Below are 21667 nucleotides of genomic sequence, written 5' to 3' on the forward strand. Positions count from 1 at the left end.
AGGTACTACATTTTTTATTTACAAATGAACATGCAGAGATTTAAACGAGACAACTGATTGTCAACAACTGAAGTACTAAAAAATTGACTCCATTTCATTAAAATATTCACAAAAGTAGTGCAAACAAAACAATCTGAAGTTATTCTCAGTATTCCAGTGTCTAATAAACAATTGTAATTAATTTAAAGCTACTACGTGGAATTTGAGAATACAGACTGGAAATACTGAGCTTATATAGCTGAGACTACCGCATTTAAGACATTTTATACGGTATATACACACTTTAAATGACATCATGGTCACTGTTCCATTATGGAATCATAAGCTTCACACTATAAAACCTTTTTCAATCATATAAGGAAATATTGCTTGCATTTGCTCTAAGCATAAGAAAGATTCAGTCTCTTTCTACATTAAAAATTAATGGAATCAAATTTATTTAATCTTTACTTTGCAATACTCTATTGTGCAATATAATTAGCTTGCCACACTGGTGACTGAAAGCTGGCTGACTCAAAAATTACTTTAAAATAACTAGAAAACACTGATCAAAGCCGTTTCATTGGGTTTATTTTACATTTAAATAAATCCCAACAAATGTATTCAACTATAAAATGGCAGCATACAACTGTTATGTGGCAGAAAATATGCATAAATTAGAATAATGTATTGATCCTTACATCTGTAGATATACTTAACATTTCCAACACTTCCCTATCTAGATTACTGTACATTTGGATTTAACACTTTTCTTAATGTGCTGTATTCACCAACTACTAGACCAGAACTATAAAGAAACTGCAAAAATGGAGTTAACCCACTGCCTCCCCAAACCCACGGGAGACTGCGTTTGATTCTGGCTCTGCTTTAGTTATATGACCTTGATCATACCACAACCTCTGAGCTTCCGTTTCTTGAGGATGAATGTTGGGGTGAGGGAGTGGGATACTAGCTAGATTATCCCTAGGATTTCTTAGCACAGTTCTGATTCTATCATAAGCAGACAAAGAAAAGTGAATTGGAAAGGAATGGGAATGGTAAGGGGTAAAGGTAAGGGGATCAGGATTTTAAAATAACAATTTTCCCCTTAGCTTCTTAAAATATTTTCACATTTAAAAGTCTTCAAGACAGGTGTGGTAGTTATGTCTGTAATCCTAGCACTTCTGGGACGCCAGGTGGGTGGATCTCTTAAACCCAGGAGTTCAAGACCAGCCTGGGCAACATGGCAAAACCTTGTCTCTAGTAAAAATACAAAAATTAGCCAGGCATGGTGGGGCATGTCTGGAGTTCCAGCTACTCCAGAGGCTGAGGTGGGAGGATCACCTGAGCCCAGGGAGGTCGAGGCTGCAGTGAGCCGTGATAGTGCCACTGCACTCTAGCCTGGAGGACAGACTGAGACCCCGTCTCAAAAAATCAAATCTTCTGAGTTAACTATTCACTTTGCATTTTAGTTTGCTTTCGAGTAATTAATGTCAGAGCAGAGCTCCCAAGCCTTCAGCTATTTCTTTGTATTCTTTTATCCAACTTGGCATACATGGCACCAACCTATTTGTTTTATTACAGAAAACAAGTATTTTCTCCCTAAATATCTTTTTCATAGATGGTTAGACTTATAGAAATTAGAAAATATACAACAAAAGCTTGTTAAAAAAGTATGAATATTGCTGGCATATATCTGTAACAGCTGTTGTATATCTGAAACAAACTATTTTAAATTAAATGCCAAAAATAATGCATGTTAAAATGCATAGTTAAAAAGTTAGAAAATTTGACTCTCAGTTTGTTAAACTAACGCCTTCCATTTTAACTAATAATAATTCTTGCACAAGAAATCTGTTGTAAGACCCTGAATGCAAGGTTTAGACTAAATGAAATGTTTCTTCACTGAGGTCAACTCACATCACCTAAAAGAATGGAAAACAAATGTTACAGGGTCATAAAATGTTAATGTGTGTATGTATATGTACAAGCATATATGTATATACATACAGATAAATAAGATCCTCTAAGATGAACTTTTTTTGGAGACGGAGTCTTGCACTGTCGCCCAGGCTGAAATGCAGTGTTGCGTTTTCAGCTCACTGCAACCTCCACCTCCCGGGTTCAAGTGATTCTCCTGCCTCAGCCTCCTGAGTAGCTGGGATTATAGGCACCTGCCACCATGCCCCGCTCATTTTTTGTATTTTTAGTAGAGACAGGGTTTCGCCAGGCTGGTCTCGAACTCCTGACCTTGTGATTCGCCCACCTCAGCCTCCCAGAGTGCTGGGATTACAGGTGTGAGCCACCGTGCCCGGCCATGATGAACATTTTTTAAAACCAATTTTTCAGGTATAACATAAGATTTCTAGCCAAAGGAAAATTTTGTTGTATTTATTGTAACTTCTGCTGTAATTTGGTATTCTGTGGTATTTCTTTTGTGCTTTAAGTAAAATCATGCTAGATTTAGATGCCAATAAATGCACAATTTGAATTGAAAACAGTCTTTGTACCTCTCAAATAAAACCATAATTTATGCCATAAAGTGACTGACCTCCAGCCATAGCCAAGATCTCACTTTCTAGGTGAGTATAATGCTCCTTTCCTTACATACCTGAAACTGCCTGTTTTAGTATGTTATAAACCTTTACAGCTCATTTATTTTGGCTATTTTTAAACTCCTTTCATTTATTTGACATCCCTTAAATTAAAAGAAAGGATATTTAAAATACAACTTTGTGATATATACATATACACACCATATATATATATACACACACACAGACACACACAAATCAATAAATTGTCTATTTATCAACTTTTAGCTTTACCCCGGACTTTGGCAATGTTGTAGATACTAGTTCAGGTTCTAGTTTTCCATTTTCACATGAGCTGGAAAATGTTACAGACTACCAAATTCAAACAAGCATCTCATATATAAAGAGTCTAACAGAAAGTCTCTTAGGGAAAAAAGAAAGTTCTTACAATAAAAACGGGAGCATTGCTAGGTGTGAAAAAAAAAAACATTTTTTTCTGTTATTTATCAAAATCTATTGTAATTTTAATGGTAGGGATAAAATTTTAACTTTTGTTAATTAGGAGAATACTTGCTTTCTATAAATTCAGTATTTTTTTTAAACAATAATCAAGTAAAGACATCGAAATGTACAAAGCACTAATAGCTCTGATGTATTCTGTGGAAGGATAACTTATAACGGTTTAAGTCACAATACACTGATTTTTTAAAACCCAATATATTCCTTTCTTTTTCAAACATCAGAGCCTGAGACCCAGAAGAGGTTATGATAAAATCTTATCCAACCAGATCAGAACTAAGAAAATTTTTTTTACCAATAATGTTTTTGTAACCTCTTAGCAGTTACCAAATGCTACTTACATACATTCAACATCTAGCTTACTGGCATGATTTCAAAGTTTTATAAAAATGAGAAACTGCAGATATATGATTAGAAGGTACACAAATTGCATTACATTAAACACAAAGGCAGTGTGGTCCTTATAGGAGAAATCAAGGTCAGTACCCCCTGGTAGAAATGTTCTATAAAAATGTGTCACATTGAAGTATCAGTGTTTTCAGCCAATTGTCTGTCCCTGATATATTTCCTTGGAGTATGTAATGTATCAGGACTTTAGGTTTCTTAATCCAAAATACCTGACTGAATTTAGGTACATCTAGAAAGCAGCTGAAAGGGTTTCTCTTATAGTCTGACATAACAGAAAGTAGATTGAGAAATCCCTCTCTTTACCTGAAGATGTACTGTTATACTTCAGCCATCAGCTCACAAAGGAAAAAAAGAAGAATCAAAATCTCCTCTCACACACACAATCTCCACACAAGCTAAACAAAAACCACCCCTCCCCCCACAAAACCCCAGCACCAAAGTGTCAATCATTCCTGGGAAATAGAACATGCCCCTCAGAATCTGATTTGTTAGTTGGCCAAACTTGAAGGACAGAAATGACCTTATATGTCCTTGTGGGGAAGAGGGAAGACATGTTAATAATGACTATAGAGCCATTGAGAAAGTGCATTATCAATTACACAATCAACTTAGAGCCCTGTCCTCCAATGGAGGTGGTCACAACTTGATTTAAATGCCTCCGTAATTGAACATTTATGTCTTCGGGATAAACGAGATGGGGGGTGGAGAAAGAGCTACCCTCATTTTAATGAAAAAGTGCAGCAGTCTACCACCTTTCCCCATGCTTCTCCAGAAAATGATTGCAGACTCAGAGAAGTCCAAAGTCATAGCAGAATCTCTGAGGCACTCCTGGTTAAGAGAAAAAAATATGATCCAGTAATCTTCATAGTTCTCCAGATTATGAGAACAAACCCGTTTTGTTTTGTTTTTAAACAAAAGCCAAAGAATCGTTTCATAGGGATCATATACACCATTTCCTCTAACGTATCCTCAGTCTCACAGTGTTGAAATGGGACCGATCAGCCTACGATGGATTGCACATCACCCAAGGAGAAAGGAAGGCATGGAAAAGGCAAACATTTTATACTGCTTCACAAACACATTTACAAGGAATACGTGAAGGTATAGGAAAGAGGGATAAAGAAAACCTTATTGCTGTTTTGATACAAAATACAGTATGAAGATACCTAAACTAAATGAAATCTGATAACAGTGACCAATATTTTCACAATGTGGGATGAAGTGTCTTCTTGCACAATGAAATATTCAGTTTAAAAGGTAAGCAGAAAGATGAGGGAGGATGTCAAAACTACACCTGGGATATTAGCTGCATATTGAAACTTGGGGATCGAGACTGCTTGGTTAAGGGGGCTCCTGGGCTGAGAAGCTCTTTACCTTCGCCAGCTTGACCTAGCCGGTCTTCCTGCAGACTGACAGTTGAGTATCGATTAGCATTGTTAGCTGCTAAATTAGTACCTCCCTCAGTGCCAACCCCAATGCTGGTACTTGCTTGACTGCCATTTACATAGTCAAATGATTTACTTGAGGAAGCACTGGCTGTCCGGATTAGACTTAAGCTATTGGTTTTTGGCACCACCTGGCCAGCAGGCAGGCTCAGGTGTTTCTTCATTGGTGTCAGCTCAACTGAATCTACACTAAGATCAGTTGGTTGCTGTACGTACTGCTTGCGAACTACTGAATCTCGAGGGCTCTCACTGGATTTGATGGCAGAGGCTGTTTCTTTATCCTTGGCTGAACGCCCAGTTGCTACTTTCCTTAAGCTTCCCCTCTGAGAAGAGGAGGATGGTTTGGTCCCAATTGGCTGACTGCTGAGGGAAGCCCCTGATGAAAATCCTTCATCTGCATCATTCAGGTTTACAGACTCCTCTCCTCCATTTACACCCTCAGCACCTAAGAAAACAAATCAGACAGACTCAGCAATAGCTAAATTAAGTAAGAAGCAGCTGTGAATAACAATACTGACCTTATCTCTTGGGTAATGCTTGCTATAGGTTGTCAATAGCCCTACTATCAACACTTCCCCTAAATAATTTAGGGGAAATCTTAATCTACACAGAGTTCTACTATGCTCAAACATGTTAATTTAGCTTTATTTAGTCCAGTTTTTGTAAAACTATCCACAAACATATCTAGTATATTGTCAATATTTAGGCATGTAAAACAACTAGGTAAAATACAACAGTTAACATAAATTTTTATAATGCACTCTGTCATTCTTCTGAAATGACTATATCTACCTACTGGAAAAAAAAAAAAAAAAAAAAACTTTGCCCCTCATACTTTCTTTAACCCACCATAAGATGTGCAAGAGACCCTCTTCTAATTCCGGTTACCCAGAATTATACCAAAAACTCATTTATGCTTACAGGCCAAACTCTTTTTAACTATAATAAAATTTATATTTACTCAGTGGTTGGTTAACTGCTTCTATATGGCTTTAGAACCTTTAACATGGAACTAGCAATTTTTAAAAATAACTCAAAACTATATTGCTTCTGTAACTTCACAGTCATATTTTGTCTTATGGCCTTTTCTACTCACTGGTTTCCATATTTTGATCAATTAATGTGAAGAAAATATTATCAGAGAGCAGTGGTAGGGAACCAGCAGGGGTATTTAAGAAGGATTTATATTTTCTATATGGTATGTTTTGATAATATTTTATGTAATTATTTCTGTAATATTTTAGATTCTTAGTATTGAGATGTCATAATCACAAAATACTATAGTGTCCCATCACATTTCATTTCATGCAGAAACTGCAGTTAACAAAATAATTTTTTTTTTTTTTTTTTTTTTTTTTTTTGAGACAGAGTCTCACTCTGTCACCCAGACTGGAGTACAGTGGCACGATCTTCAGCTCACTGCAACCTCTGCCTCCCTGGTTCAAGTAATTCTCCTGCCTCACCCTCCCGAGTAGCTGGGATTACAGGCGTGCACCACCATGCCCAGCTAATTTTTGTATTTTTAGTAGAGATGGGGTTTCACCATGTTGGCCAGGCTGGTCTCCAACTCCTGACCTCAAGTGATCTGCCCACTTCAGCCTCCCAAAGTGCTGGGATTACAGGCGTGAGCCACCTCTCCTGGCCAACAACAGAATTCTTATCTTGGGTTTTTGTGGGAAGAAGAGAAGAATATATAATATATTGAGCTTGCAGTTTACAGAAAGCCACTTCTCTTACTGAGAGTATGATCAACATTCTCTTAGAAAGTAATACATTTGCTTCTTTCAGTAACTCATATTTTCCAGACTGCCATAAAGTTTAATCTGAATCTACAAAACAGATATCAACATTATAGGTAAGGTAAAAATGTTAGGAAAGAATCTAAACAAATATTAGAGATATAAGTTACCTAAGCAAAATATATACAAAATATTTAAACACAATCTTTTATTTAACATAGTACCTGGAAAAATAAACTATTTACTTAGCTACATTTACTCATATGGATTATTTTCTTCCTTCTAAAGAATGAAATAAGCTATCCTTAAAGCAAAAGGCACCTTATTATATCCAGCAGTTTAATAACCTTTAGTCATCATGCAAAGCCATATGAAAATGCATTTACTAAGAACAGTAGCAGCTGACACCACTTCTCTCAACCTCTTCAAAAGAACTGTATATAATGTACTTTTATAATATACCTCAAAATAAAAACTTTATATTCATATGATACATTTTAGTAATTTACTTATAATTAGTATAAAGAACTCCAAAATGCCCAAGAAAGGATAGTTATTGGGTCAGAATTGATATTAGTGATATAAAACTGGGAGTGAACAGAAATGTATCATTAGGTATATTTATTAGGAAAGGAGACTGAGAGACTTAGTGCTAGCTTCTGAATCTTGCTACATGCAGATCTGATGTCCAAGCAATATGGCCATAAAAAAGATGGTAACATAAAAGCCATCATGCAAGAGAATCTATTGATATTTTATATACTAAGAAATGCTTAGTATATATAATGGAATACTGATTATACTTTAATCACAGGTATTGTCTTCAGTTTAGTAATAATTTTTTAAAACATTTGTTTATTTATTTTTATTATATATTTTTTCAGACAAGGTCTCACTCTGTTGCACAGGCTGGAGTGCAGTGGCACAATCACAGCCCACTGTAGCCTCAACCTCCCAGGCTCAAGTGATCCTCCCACCTCAGCCTCTCAAGTAGCTGGGACTACAGGCATGTGCCAACATGCTTGGCTAATTTTTGTATATTTTGTAGAGACGGGGTTTTGCCATGTTGCCCAGGCTGGTCTCAAACTCCTGGGCTCAAGCAATCCACCTGCCTGGGCCTCCCAAAGTGCTGGGATTATAGGCATGAGCCATCGTGCCTGGCCAGTTTAGTAATAATCTTAACTCCAGGTTTAAAAGTCACAAATAGAATGTACTCGACATCAGGAGAAAAGTAGGTGATGGGCTTATATTGTCTCTTCAATTTCAACATATAATAAACCCAATTTTAATTGTAAAATTATTTAAAACCATCATAGCAGAAAACTAGTCAATAATCTATGTTAATCCAAAAGCTTCACCAGAGTTCAGAATTACCAAAACTTTTCACAGGTTTTAGTAATTTCCTTTCTTCTGTTTGGTGGGGTATGGTGGCTCACGCCTGCAATCCCAACATTTTGGGAAGCCAAAACAGATCCTTTGAGTTGAGGAGTTTGAGACCAGCCTGGGCAAATAGCAAGATCCTATCTCCAGAAAGTTAAAAAATTAGCCAGATGTGAAGGCACCCACCTATAGTCCCAGCTACTGAGGAGGCAGAGGTGGGAGGATCACTTAAGTCCAGGAATTCGCGGTGGTAGTGAGCTACGAATCTTAAGGAGGCTGGGTGCAGTGCGTCACACCTCGGAGGCCAAGACGGGAGGAGTGCTTGAGCCTGGGAGTTCAAGACTAGCCCGGACAACACAGCAAGACCCCATCTCTACAAACAATTTAAAAATTAACTGGGCATGGTGACATGCCTGTTGTCCTAGCTACTGAGAAAGGTGATGCCAGAGGTTTGCTGGAGCCCAGGAGTTTGAGGTTACAGTGAGCTATGACTGTGCGACTACACTCCAGCCTAGGCAACAGAGTGAGACCATCTGGGGGTCGAGAAAAAACCCTCAAGAAAGAAAAAGGCAACTGTGTCTCAAAACATTTTTCCTTTGTAATTTGCTCCAAAGGTGATAACAATACATTCCTGGTCCAAAGAGGAGACATCTGAAATTGATTTTTTTTCTTTTTTTTTTTTTTTTATTCCTTTTTGTATTTACACTGAACCCCAAGAAGCTATGAAATGGAATTTTAATGAACATTTCTATTCATGGCTGACTTTACCTATACATTTGGCTTCTGTTAATATTGATTTAAAACTACAAATAGGCTGGGGTGGTGGCTCATGCCTGTTATCCCAGCACCCTGGGAGGCTGAGGTGGGCAGACTGCTTGAGCCCAGGAGTTTGAGACCAGCCTAGGCAACATGGCAAACCACATCTCTACTAAAAATACAAAAAACTAGCCGGCTGTGGTGGTGTGCCTGTAGTACTAGCTATTCCAGAGGCTGAGGGAGGATCACTTGAGCCCAGGAAGTTGAGGCTACTGTGAGCCTTGATTGTGCCACTGTACTCCTGCCTGGGTGATGTGAGTGAGATCCTGCCTCAAAAAAATAAATAAATAAGACTACAAACAATCTGGATTAAAAGGTAAAATAAGAAAACATTCCTCTTTCCTTGCGGCTACACCTTCTTCCTCCCTCCCCCAAATTGAAATTTTACCAGTGATAGATATTAAAATAGGATATTTTAATATTTTATAGGATATTAAAAAGGAACTACTATTTTGGTTCATTTGTTTCAAAGTGTATGACTTGATGTATTTGAAGGAATGCTTCAACCTAATCCTACACTTTCTGGAATTTGAGCAACTGTTGATTAACATGGTACTATATTTAGCATAAATACTTCCAATATTCTAGCAATAGTAGTAGATAAATATCAAGTGGCTCAGTCATTCAAAAATGTTCAGTTTAGGCCAACTCTGGGTTCCACATCTATTCATCTTCTTATTGTTACATGTTTATACAAGATAAAACTTACTCCTAGGGATAACGTAATAAGATACAGGGAATAAAGGGAAGGCTGCATCTTTCAGAGCCATTTAAAGGATCTCTCAAACAGCACCAACTTTTTTGGGTCCCTAGGTCATGCACATGCAACACTGTTAAATGAAATAAGGTCAATCTGGGTAAATGGGCAAGGGAACAGGGTAGATTTAGATTCTTACTGAGCATGCTCAAATTTCTAATGCACCAAAGAGCAAGAGAGTTCCCTATGGTGGAAATTAACTGCTTTATGTATGTTTGGTCTTTAAGCAAAAATATATAACCTCATTGAAAGCAACTTGTTTGATTTAATAAGTATAAAGGATCCACAGTAGCAATACATTAAATAACTTTTTAAAAACTGGCTACAGTTCCCTCCTTTACAAAGCTAATTCCTATGGCATTACATGCAAAACAGCAAGTAAATACTTTCCCAACAAAGAGAAGCATTCTTTTGCAGATGGGGGTTCGAGGGAAGGGTATTAAAAAACCCCTCCATGTTGTGATACTTACATTATAGAAATAAGGCTTTACTAGGATATCTGACCTCTAAATATAATAATACATTTTAATTCCATTGAATTTAATACCACCATTATTTACAGTAAATTGTAAAATGTACTGTGCATCAGAATAGCACATTTATAGAAGGTGTCAGTAGTTTACTAGTTAGACCTAAGCAACTTAATCTACAGATGATAAAGCCAATGAACATCAGCATACTTGGTCAAAGAGCTAAGAAATTCTTCATTGAACACCACAGAATTACACATAAACCAGCTGGCTCCACTTCAATATCTTAAAGATAATATGCTAATGTTTTAAAACTCTCTTCAAAAATTTTAAAGAATAAATTATTGTATAATTAAAATCATTCATGTTGATGAATAAGGCTCATGTCCACTGGGTACATTTTTCTTTCCTAATGTTAGAATAAACATGCTCAGTAATAAAAAAAATTCCAAGCATTTGCAGACCTTTTGGAGACAGGACCCTGCCTTGTTAGTAGCCATGCCAAGCTGTTCCTTGATTACACGAGATGCAGACTTCAGACCAGCACAAATGGTAACTAAAGATTGCACCTGACCTGGTGCTATGCATATGAGGAGGGAGGGTGCTTTGCAAGGAGAAGCTAATACACCCTGGGGTACTGGAAACACACATTAGAATGGAAAGATGCTCTGCTTGGGGATAGAGAGCCAGGATCCTTCTCCAGCAACTGCCTCACTGACTTCTGCCTCCTCATCTCTGTCCTACCCTCTGTTGTGGCTGTTGCTGAGTTGGGCTCGGGTGAGCCATGCTCAGGGGTCCTGCGCACCAGCACCTCCCCCTCTTGCACACGTTTGATCCCTAGGTCAGTGGAGCCGTGTTGGATCGGGGAGCCAGGAATACTCGAGTCAGCCTCGTTTGAGAAGTCAAAGCCATCTGGGATTCAACATATAAAATTTTAGTGCTTTTATGCTGCTCTATTATTTTCTGAGCATTTTGACCCAGGCAGATAAGAAAATGTATATATGGATATGATATAAACACAAACACTATTTATATAGTTACATGTGTGTGCACAGCATGCACACACATAAGGCAGCAGATGAACAATGTGAGGTTTGCAAATGAATTAAGACAGAAAAATCAGGATCATTAAAATGGCAATATCTCTTAGGCAAGACAGCTTGACTATTCAAGTACCATGTGTATGAAATACTGCTGGATTCAGCACTTACAAAAAAAGGAAAGGCAAAGATAAAAATCCAAAATCAAGAATAAATCATTTTATGAATAGCTTGCATTATACTGTTAGTTTGGCCAGTTATATAGTTTTTCCCACAGTGCTCATACGTGCACCTTTTTTTTTCCAGTATGGTAACAAGGTTAAAGCAACTTCTTTCCTATTTTTCTTATTTAGTTCAAAAAAAGACAAAAATTAACCTCATCTTATTTTGTTTTAATCTTCATACAGCAATCTAAACATCTATTTTATAAATACATATTAAAATAACTTTAGACATTTAGTCACATTTCTAGTGATAAACAAAAAAATTTACTTTACACAGGGTCTTTTAATATCATGTGCTAAGACAGTCTGTAAAAACAGTGATAAATTTACTTGACTCCATGTGTGGACTATGGGGATTTTGTACTCACCTTCTCTTCTCCATCTATGACGACGGATTGAAGCTGTTGTAATTGCAGTCCGAGAAATCCTCGGCACTGTTGGAGTGACTTCAACTTTAAGGACTTTCTGGCCTTCTTGTGTAGAATCAGGAGCATCAAATGGTAATGAGTTTTTCATGGCATTGGCAACCTAAAATGATAATATAAGTCTATACAAGTTTACAATCAATATGCAGTTTTTGTTTATACTACGTGTCCATAACTTTTGAATATGTATTTAAAATTTGTATTATAATGTTTAATAAATGTATCTTTCTTGTTCTGTATTCTTTTAAGCAGGCTTTTCAAATGAGAATTTCTAAAATATGAGTCACATACCCCAATGATGCCTTAAAATTGTTGACTTTCAAAGAGAAAAAGCATGCCAAAGAAAGAATTAACATATAAACTCTGATTATGAGACAATTTAGAATTGTCTGATTCTTCAGATAAATAACATGCAAAATTTAATCTCTAATAAAACATTAGGATGTTCTCTGCTCTTCTGTTTACATGAGGAGAAATGTTCCTTAAATACTTCTGACATTTTGTCCTACCATTTTCTGCTCCCTGAAGAGGAAAGTGACATACCTGGTAATTGCCATTTGACTGATCCATGTTTCCTAACTGGGTTGTACTAATCTAGCAAAAATCTTGAGCTAAAGGATTGTCTTGCTCCTTCCCTCTCCACTTGGACAAGCCCACATGGAATTAAGCAGCCTGGATGGGTGTGCCTGATCTGCTCACTCAAACATTCTTGCCAGTGGGCTGTTCCAAGGTCTAGATGTGGAGGAAAGTCTTTCAATTTAGCTTTTAACAGTAATGAAAATACTAGTTCCCCATATACCAACTATTTTTCTGTTTATCATATGGCTCTAGATTTGAATAGGGAAAGAGGGTATTATTATTGTGTCCCTCAGAGACCACGGACAATAAAGGAATACTATAACTAGAGTTACTAATCTCTTTACCTGTATTGCCTTGGAAATGCCCCCTCTACTTAATTTACAAGATTGTTGAAAGGATCAACTATTAAAGAGTGTCATAAGTTCAAGGTACTACTCTGATGATGTAATTTTTAAATCTTTTTATCCATTTGTTTTAATATAACTCTTAGGGTAAAATTAGGAAACAAATGGGAATTCAAATGGAGAATTACTGCAAATGCTACCTTGATAAATTTATATTTAGCTTAAAATATTTTTAAAATGATATAAATAAAATGGCTTTTAAAAAGCTGAGCCAGGCATGGTGGCTCATGCCTGTAATCCCACCACTTTGAGAGGCTGAAGCAGGCAGATCACTTGAGTCTGGGAATTTGAGACCAGCCTGGGCAACAAGGTGAGACCTTGTCTCCACAAAAAAATACAAAAATTTGCCAGGTGTGCCGGTATGCACCTGTAGTCCCAGCGACTCAGGAGGCTGAAGCAGGAGGACCACTTGAGCCCAGAAGGTGGAGGTTACAGTGAACTGTCATCACACCACTGCACTCCAGCATAAGTGACAGAGTGAGACACTGTCTCAAAAAATAATAGTGATTTTTTGAAACAGTGAAATAAAAAGCTGTATTCTTACAATACTGCAAGTAGAAAATAGTATTTTAAGAATACTGTTATCAAAATACTACAAAAAGCTTAGGAAATTGGAAAGGAATAAAAATTCACAGTCAAATCACCTAGACAACTATTATAGCATTTTATATGTTTCCTCTGTCCTGTCTAGATCTAAAAAATAGTTGTATACTGTTTTTCTACCTCATACAAGCTAGCACTTCCCTTTAATATAAAACCTCATATATATACTCTCATCAAGTAAATATTATATAACTTAAATCATTTTCTGCTGTGGGACATTTAGACTGTTTTTATTCCTTTGCAATTAGAAATAAAACTGCAATGTGGTGCTTATAATACATTGTCTTTGGTATTTATAATTTTGGTATTAAATTTAAGTTTAGTTTCCTGGAATACACTGCTAGACATGGGATAGAGGGCCAAAGAAATAAACACACATTACCAAACTGCTTCTTCAGGGGATATTCAGAGTTGTTTCACACTACCACTGTAACATAAAGAATGCCTTCCTCACTCCACTACTGGATATTTATATTCGTTGTTTTGTTTTGTTTTTGAAACAAGGTCTTGCTCTGTCACCCAGGCCTAGAGTGCAGCAGCACGATCTCAGCCCATTGCAACCTCTGCCTCCCAGGTTCAAGCAATTCTCATGCCTCAGCCTCCCAAGCAGCTGGAATTACAGGCCTGTGCCACCACACCCAGCTAATTTTGTTTTTGTTTTTTCTTTTCAGATGGGGTCTCACTCTGTCACCCAGGCTGGAGAGCAGTGGCACAATCTTGGCTCACTGCAACCTCCACCTCCCGGGTTTAAGCAATTCTCTGCCTCAGCCTCCCGATTAGCTGGGATTACAGGCGCCCACTACCACGCCCAGCTAATGTTTTTAATTTTTTGTAGAGATGGGGTTTTACCATCTTGGACAGTCTGGTCTTGAACTGCTGACCTCGTGATCCATCCATCTTGGCCTCCCCAAAGTGCTGGGATTACAGGTGTGAGCCACAGGGCCTGGCCTTAAATTTTGTATTTTTTTGTAGAGACAGGGTTTTGCCACGCTGGCCAGGCTGGTCTTGAACTTATGGCCTCAGATGATCCACCTGCCTCAGCCTCCCAAAGTGCTGTGATTACAGGTGTGAGCCACCGCACCTAGCCTTACATTTGTTTTTCAATTGATCACTTACCATTTGGAGATTTGTTTATTTTGTGGGACAGTACAAAATCTTTTTACATAGAATGAAATATTAATTTGCTTATTCGTATCATGACTGCTGAAAATGTTTCTCAGTTTGTGCCCTGCATATATTAATTTTGCTTTTAAAAACCTGATGGAGGCCAGGCGTGGTGGCTCACGCCTGTAATCCCAGCATTCTGGGAGGCCAAGGCAGGCAGATTACTTGAGATCAGGATTTCAAGACCAGCCTGGCCAACATAGTGAAACTCTGTCTCTACTAAAAATACAAAAATTCACTTTGGGAGGCCAAGGTGGGTGGATCACGAGGTCAAGAGATTGAGACCATCCTGGCTAATACAGTGAAACTCTATCTCTACTAAAAATATAAAAAGTTAGCCAGGTGTGGTGGCACGCGCCTGTAGTCCCAGCTACTCGGGAGGCTGAGATAGGAGAATCGCTTGAACCCAGGAGGCAGAGGTTGCAGTGAGCTGAGATCGCGCAAATGCACTCCAGCATAGGTGACAGAGTGAGACTCTGTCTCAAAAAAAAAAAAAAAAAAAAAAAAAAATCACCTGGGCATGGTGGTGCCTACAATCCCAGCTACTTGGGAGGCTGAGATGGAAGGATCGCTTGAACCCATAAGGCAGAGGTTGCAGTAAGCCAAGATCGCGCCACTGCATTCCAGTCTGGGTGGCAGAGACAGACTTCATATCAAAAACAAAATAAAAATAAAAATAAAAAATAAATTTAAAAAAACTGATGGAATAGGCTGGGTGTGGTGTCACACATCTTTAATCCCAGCACTCTGGGAGGCTGGGGCCAGCCTTGGCCACACAGAAAGACCCTGTCTCTACAAAAAATACAAAACAAGAAACAAAAAAAACCCCAAAAACCTAACGGCTTAGAATTCAAGTGTTTATGTGGGGGCTGCAGGGTGGGGATCAAACTTATTTTAGTGACTTGTCCTATCATTTATGCTTAGAAAGTAATCCCTTCTCTAGAAATCTGAATATTTAGAACCTTTTCTTCTCTCTTTTCTTAAAGGATTTCAAAACATTTTTCACTTTATCTGAACTTTATTTTGGTACTGGAAGGTGGAAAGGACCTAAACCTATTTTGTTTTCTCTCTAACAGTTAACCAACTGTTATCATGGAATAAAATTTTTCCCCTAATTATTTGGATTGTCTTACATTTTTAACCTAGTACCTTTTTTAGGTACAAGTATATTTAATAAAGAGTAAAGATAATAACTTACCAATAGTGGTTGAGAAAAAAGCTCTAGCTGGGCTCTATAAATTATATCATCAAGAACTTCCTGGCCAAGGTCCCACTGTCCATTATACCTATGAAGAAGAAGATCATTTACTCTCCTGAGCAAATATCTAATCTTCAGCACAACTTTTTAAATTGTTCCAAATCCTGCTATTTTGGTTGTGAAGCAAAACTTTCATACCAAGTGTTATGTCATTTCATTTGTGAACTATCCCACTTTTGGTTATAAAAACAAAACAGATTTTAAATACTATGTTTACAAATGTTTGTTCACATAAATTGGTTTTTATTACATGCTGATATTTAATCTATTTAATGCATTCATGAAAACCTGGGTTATGAACTATGTAGAGATAGTCTTCCATACAGAAAATCTGACAATTTCTAGACTCCAATTTTAATGACTAGTTATGTTATATTTTGGCTATTTTAAAAGTACTAAAAGGAAACCATATTTAAAAAAGAAGATAAGCCCATCATGGAACAAAAGATTCAGTACTGTGTCTGATAAGGAAGAAAGAGAAATTTTCAAAGTTTCTAAACATTAGGAAGAATTCATACAATTTTATATTCCACCTACTTACATGGCATAATACACCCCTGTGAGAAGCTGCACCATAAATTCAGGATCCAATACTATTCGACCACAGAGTTCTTTCCAATGTTTTTCATGTTGCCGTGGAAACCCACTCACACAAACCCTAGGAAAATACACTATTTAACATGTGATTTCCAGATTCCTTAAATAAAATAGTTTTTGTTTTCCTAAGTTCATTTATTCAATTTATTCATTCCTCAAGTATTTATTGAGTGCCTGTTAATATACCAGTCATTGTTCTGGGCCTAGGCATACAGTTGTGAACAGGTGAAAGATAAAAAATAAAAATGAAATCTGTGCTCTCATAAAGCACTCATTCTAGTGGACTGCACATAAAAGCAACTTTTCTAAAATAGCTAACCATCTCTTTCACAATCATCCTTCTTTCTCTTCACACACATACACACACAAATGTCTAACTTTCACTCAACCCAAATTGTATCAGGGTGAATTAATGGGAAGTATAGAAATCTCAAAACAAAAGGACATTTCAAAATACTGTTGTCTGTGAGGCCATTTTTAAACAAAGAACTATAAACAACTCCCTAACATCCATTCCATCTCATTGAGTGATGCTTCCAAAAAAAGTTATGCTTGATAATGATTAACAGTTGTAATATACTACATTATTTAATCAATTAATTTAGTAAAATAATTGTAATAGTAAATCCAGAAGACATTTTTTAGTGTTTAGTGCCTTATGGTCTTGGGAAATTTTTTTTTTAATTCTGTTTATATATTTTTTGTAGCAGAGATATACAATAAAAGGCTTGCTATTTAAAAACAGCATTATATGGCCACGCGTGGTGGCTCATGCCTATAATCCCTGCACTTTGGGAGGCCGAGCCAGGTGGATCATGAGGTCAGGAGATCGAGACCATCCTGGCTAACACGATGAAACCCCGTCTCTACTAAAAATATTAAAAAAAAATTAGCCGGCCATGGTGGCAGGCACCTGTAGTCCCAGCTACTCAGGAGGCTGAGGCAGGAGAATGGCGTGAACCTGGGAGGTGGAGCTTGCAATGAGCCAAGATCACGCCACTTCACTCCAGCCTGGGCAACAGAGCAAGACACCATCTCAAAAAAATAAAAATAAAAAATAAAATAAAATAAAAATAGCATTATATTAAGATAAAACTATGTGGCGAAAGGGGAATGGAAATTTCTCTTTCAATTTCAAGAAGAAAAAGGAATAAATGTAATATTAGACCATTAAAGAAAAGTTTCTTCATTTATTCCTCAAATGGATGATGGTATCACATCATTACGGTATTTACATTACATACATTCAAAACAGTGACCCAACAGTTATTTTTTTAATTATGTCGATACTTACATACTAGAAATTATATCATTTCCTTTTTCCTTTTTTTTTTGAGATGGAGTCTCGCTCTGCCGCCCAGGCTGGAGTACAGTGGCCTGATCTCGGCTCACTGCAACCTCTGCCTCCCAGGTTCAAGCGATTCACCTGCCTCAGCCTCCCAAGTAGCTGGGACTACAGGCATGTGCCACCACTCCCGGCTAATTTTTGTATTTTTAGTAGAGACAGGGTTTCATTATGTTGGCCAGGATGGTCTCAAACTCGTGACCTCAGGTGATCTGCCCACCTCAGCCTCCTGAAGTGCTGGAATTACAGACATGAGCCACCGCGCCTGGCATAGAAATTATATAATTTCTACCTACTTAAGATAGGATGAAAAACCTTTAATGTCAACAACGTACAAGGAGTACATAGTTTTTCAAAATTCTGTAGAGGATATATGAACAAAAGAACAAAAGTTTGAGGACCACTAAACTCCGCCATCATCTTTGTTATTAAGAAATTCTATTAGGCTGAGTGTGGTGACTCATGCCTATAATTCCAGTACTTTGGGAGACCAAGGTAGGAAGATCACTTGAGGCCAGGAGTTCAAGACCAGCTTGGACAACACATTGAGACCCCATCTCTATAACAAATTTAAAAATTAACCAAATATGGTGGCACATCCCTATAGTCATAGCTACTAAAGAGACTGAGGTGGAAGGACTGCTTGAGCCTACGAGTTCGAGGCTGCAGTGAGCTATGTATAATGATTGTGCCACTGCACTCTAGCCTGGGTGACAGAGGAAGACTCTATCTCAAAAAAAAAAAAAAAAGAAAAAAGAAATTCTATTGAAAGCCACAATAATGTTGTCAATGAGAGAGCAGGCAGTTTTCTTTTAATGAGCCTAAAGTAATGAATTATAAATAAATTTATCTGCAGATAGGCAGTAAGTGCTTAAGCAGCATCTAAATTAGAGACAAGAATTTTGTTAGACATTAATCACGTTATTACAGTTAAGAGAAACAAATATTTTTAAGTAATCTGTAAAATCAAAGTAACAGCTAATTTAGATGGGAAAAATTAGTAAGTTTAGTTTAAGCAGGATCTCTTCCCAGTAACACAATAGCATGTCACCTTGAGCAAAGCACTTGTGGTGGACAGACTCTTGGAGAGCCATAATCCCTATGATCTTTCTGGTATTCACACTGTGTCATGCCCTTCCCCTTCAGCAAGGGTGGGATCTACAGCTTGCTTCTAACCAATAGAATAAGGCAAAGGTGATGGGATTCCATGATTATGTGTACATGAGTACGTTACATAAGGTAACAGGTCTTGCTGGAGTCTCACTCCTCCTATGTTGAAGAAGTAAGCTGCCATGTTGTAGGCTGCCTGTGTTGGGAGGCCAATGTGGCAAGGAGCGAAGGACGGCCTCCAGCACACAGCCACAAAAAACTGAAGCCCTCAGTCCTACAGCCACAGGAACTCAATTCTGCCAACAAAACTTTTGAGCCTCAGATGAGACTGCAACTCCAGCTAACATCTTAACTGCCGCCTTGTAAGACGCTAAGCAGAGTACCCCAGCTAAGCCATCTGGATTCCTGACCCACAAAAGCTGTGAAATAATAAATGTGTGATGTTTTAACCTGCTCAATTTGTGGCAATTTATTACGCAGTAATAGAAAACTAACACAACATTTAACCTTTTTGGGGGACTGATATCCTCAAGTAAAAATCATTTTGAAAGGCTGAATTCAGAATTCCTTCTATAACTGAACTTCTGTGACTCTAAACATCCATTGTCTCCAAACTAATTTATATCACTTAAATTTTTTTCTTTTTTTTTTTTTTGAGACAAGTTCTCACTCTGTCGCCCAGGCTGTAGTATAGTGGCGCAATCTCGGATCACTGCAACCCTGCCTCCCAGGTTCAAGTGATCCACATGCCTCAGCCTCCCAAGTAGCTGGGATTATAGGCATGCACTACCACGCCCAGCTAATTTTTGTATTTTTAGTAGAGATGGGGTTTCACCATGTTGGCCAGGCTGGTCTCAAACTCCTGACCTCAGGTGATCTGCCTGCCTTAGCCTCCCAACGTGATGGGATTACAGGCGTGAACCACTGCACCTGGCCTACATTTTTTCCACAGTAGAAATTTAAGGCCAGGTACAGTGTCTCACACCTGTAATCCTAGCACGTTGGGAGGCCAGGGCAGGCAGATCACTTAATCCTAGGAGTTTGTGACCTGCCTATGCAACACCATGAAACCCGGTCTCTATTTAAAAAAAAAAAAAAAGCCCAGCACAGTGGTGGGCACCTGTAGACCCAGCTACTCAGGAGACTGAGGTGAGAAGATCGCTTAAACCTGAGAGGCAAAGATTGAATGAGCTGATATGGCACCACTGCACTCCAGCCTGGGTGACAGAACAAGATTTCGGCCTAGGTCTGTCCAAATGACTAGAAATTCTGATTTAGTAAAGATTATAATCAATGAGATACAGAATATCCACCCCCCACATACAAATGAGACACATACATCATTGGTACTATTGCTAATCACTTTCTCCAACACAGAGACAGTTATTTATGAAATGTATGGGAAGAGGTTCACATTCCTTAAGACTTTCCCATATATATAGCACTATTTTTTTCAAAGATCTCAAAGTGATTTACAAAAACTGGCAACCAGGGAATGATAAGATATGTCACTAAACAACCCTAGATTTGGATGTCTTGGTACAACTCTATGTTCAGCTAGAAAATATTTCTTTAATGCTGAAAACATTTTCAGGAATGCACAAGGCCAGGCATGGTGGCTCACACCTGTACTCGCAGCACTTTGGGAGGCTGATGTGGCAAGAATGCTTGAGGCCAGAACTTCAAAACAAACCTGGGCAACATAGCAAGACCCTGTCTCTACAAAAATTAGCTGAGTGTCGTGGTGTAAACCTGTGGTCCCAGCTACTTGGGAGGCCCAGGCGGGAGGATTCCTTGAGCCAAGGAGGCCGAGGGCACAGTGAGCTATGATTCAGCCACTGTACTCCAGCCTGGGTGACAGAGAGAAATCCTATCTCATAAAAAAGCAACAACAAAAAAACAGCCTCATGAGGATACGGACTCCTACAGGAATGTAAGCTCCCTGAGTTTTGTTTACTGCTGTATTACCAGAAGTTAGAAGAGTGCCTGGCTTAGAGAATGTGTTCAATAAATATCTGTCAAATAAATACGAAGATTAGTAATAATCACTCTTCTCACCTGGAACCCATCCGACAAAGAGATTGATAAGATGAGGCAGGCATATATACAATAGCAGAATTATAACACAGCATGAGAAAACTCAGGACTTCAAACCTAAAAACAACAAATGCAAGGTTAAAAGGATTACAAATAATTACTTCTACTAGCAACTGGTTATGACAATGCCTTAATATTGACCTTTATGATTTCTTAATCAGATCAACATAGCATCTTTCTCAAAGGTTTCCCTGTTTATATTATCCTTATTACAAGTCATATCCCTTACTGTCATCTTGTCATCTATGTTTCTGTTTTTAAAAAATAAATGAGGCCAGGCGTGGTGGCTCACGCCTGTAATCCCAGCACTTTGGGAGGCCAAGGTGGGTGGATCACAAGGTCAGGAGATCGAGACCACCCTGGCTAACACGGTGAAACCCTGTCTCTACTAAAAATACAAAAATTAGGCAGGCATGGTGGCACAAGCCTGTTTTTCAGCTACTCAGGAGGCTGAGGCAGGAGAATTGCTTGAACCCGGGAGGCAGAGCTAACAGTGAGCCGAGATCACGCCACTGCACTCCAGCCTGGGCAACAGAGTGAGACTCCATCTCAAAAAATCAATCAATCAATCATGCTTGAACAGATGACTCCCCTATAAATAAGTCTACCATCTTCCTACTGACTTCATAATAAAATCCAAACTTATCACAAGGTCCTTTAAAATCAAAGTCCTTATTATAAGGTACTTTAAAATCCACCTTCATCCTTCCTCTCCAGCTTTACTTCCCTCCATTACCAACCATATATACCACACTATATCAATCTTCTTACCAT

The 21667-nt window shown here is 38.0% G+C and overlaps 1 protein-coding gene across 4 annotated transcripts in view; it reads right to left on the reverse strand.

The window, feature by feature from the left end:
- Positions 1-553: 553 nt before the first annotated feature.
- The window catches only part of HYCC2 (hyccin PI4KA lipid kinase complex subunit 2), an 80870-nt gene continuing 59756 nt past the window's right edge, over positions 554-21667 (reverse strand). For 2 of the 4 annotated variants that reach the window (XM_007965814.3, XM_073019906.1), the window contains 6 exons: positions 20855-20950; positions 16286-16402; positions 15685-15772; positions 11680-11839; positions 10792-10959; positions 554-5330 (listed from right to left, as the gene is read on the reverse strand). In XM_007965814.3, the coding sequence (XP_007964005.1) occupies positions 4729-5330; positions 10792-10959; positions 11680-11839; positions 15685-15772; positions 16286-16402; positions 20855-20950 (1231 nt within the window). In that variant the 3' untranslated portion in view covers positions 554-4728. The remainder of the gene's footprint in view (positions 5331-10791; positions 10960-11679; positions 11840-15684; positions 15773-16285; positions 16403-20854; positions 20951-21667) is intronic. The other 2 variants (XM_038001768.2, XM_007965820.3) reach the window with 2 other exon arrangements.

The sequence above is a fragment of the Chlorocebus sabaeus genome, chromosome 10, assembly GCF_047675955.1.
Source record: "Chlorocebus sabaeus isolate Y175 chromosome 10, mChlSab1.0.hap1, whole genome shotgun sequence".
NCBI classification, from domain to species: domain Eukaryota; kingdom Metazoa; phylum Chordata; class Mammalia; order Primates; family Cercopithecidae; genus Chlorocebus; species Chlorocebus sabaeus.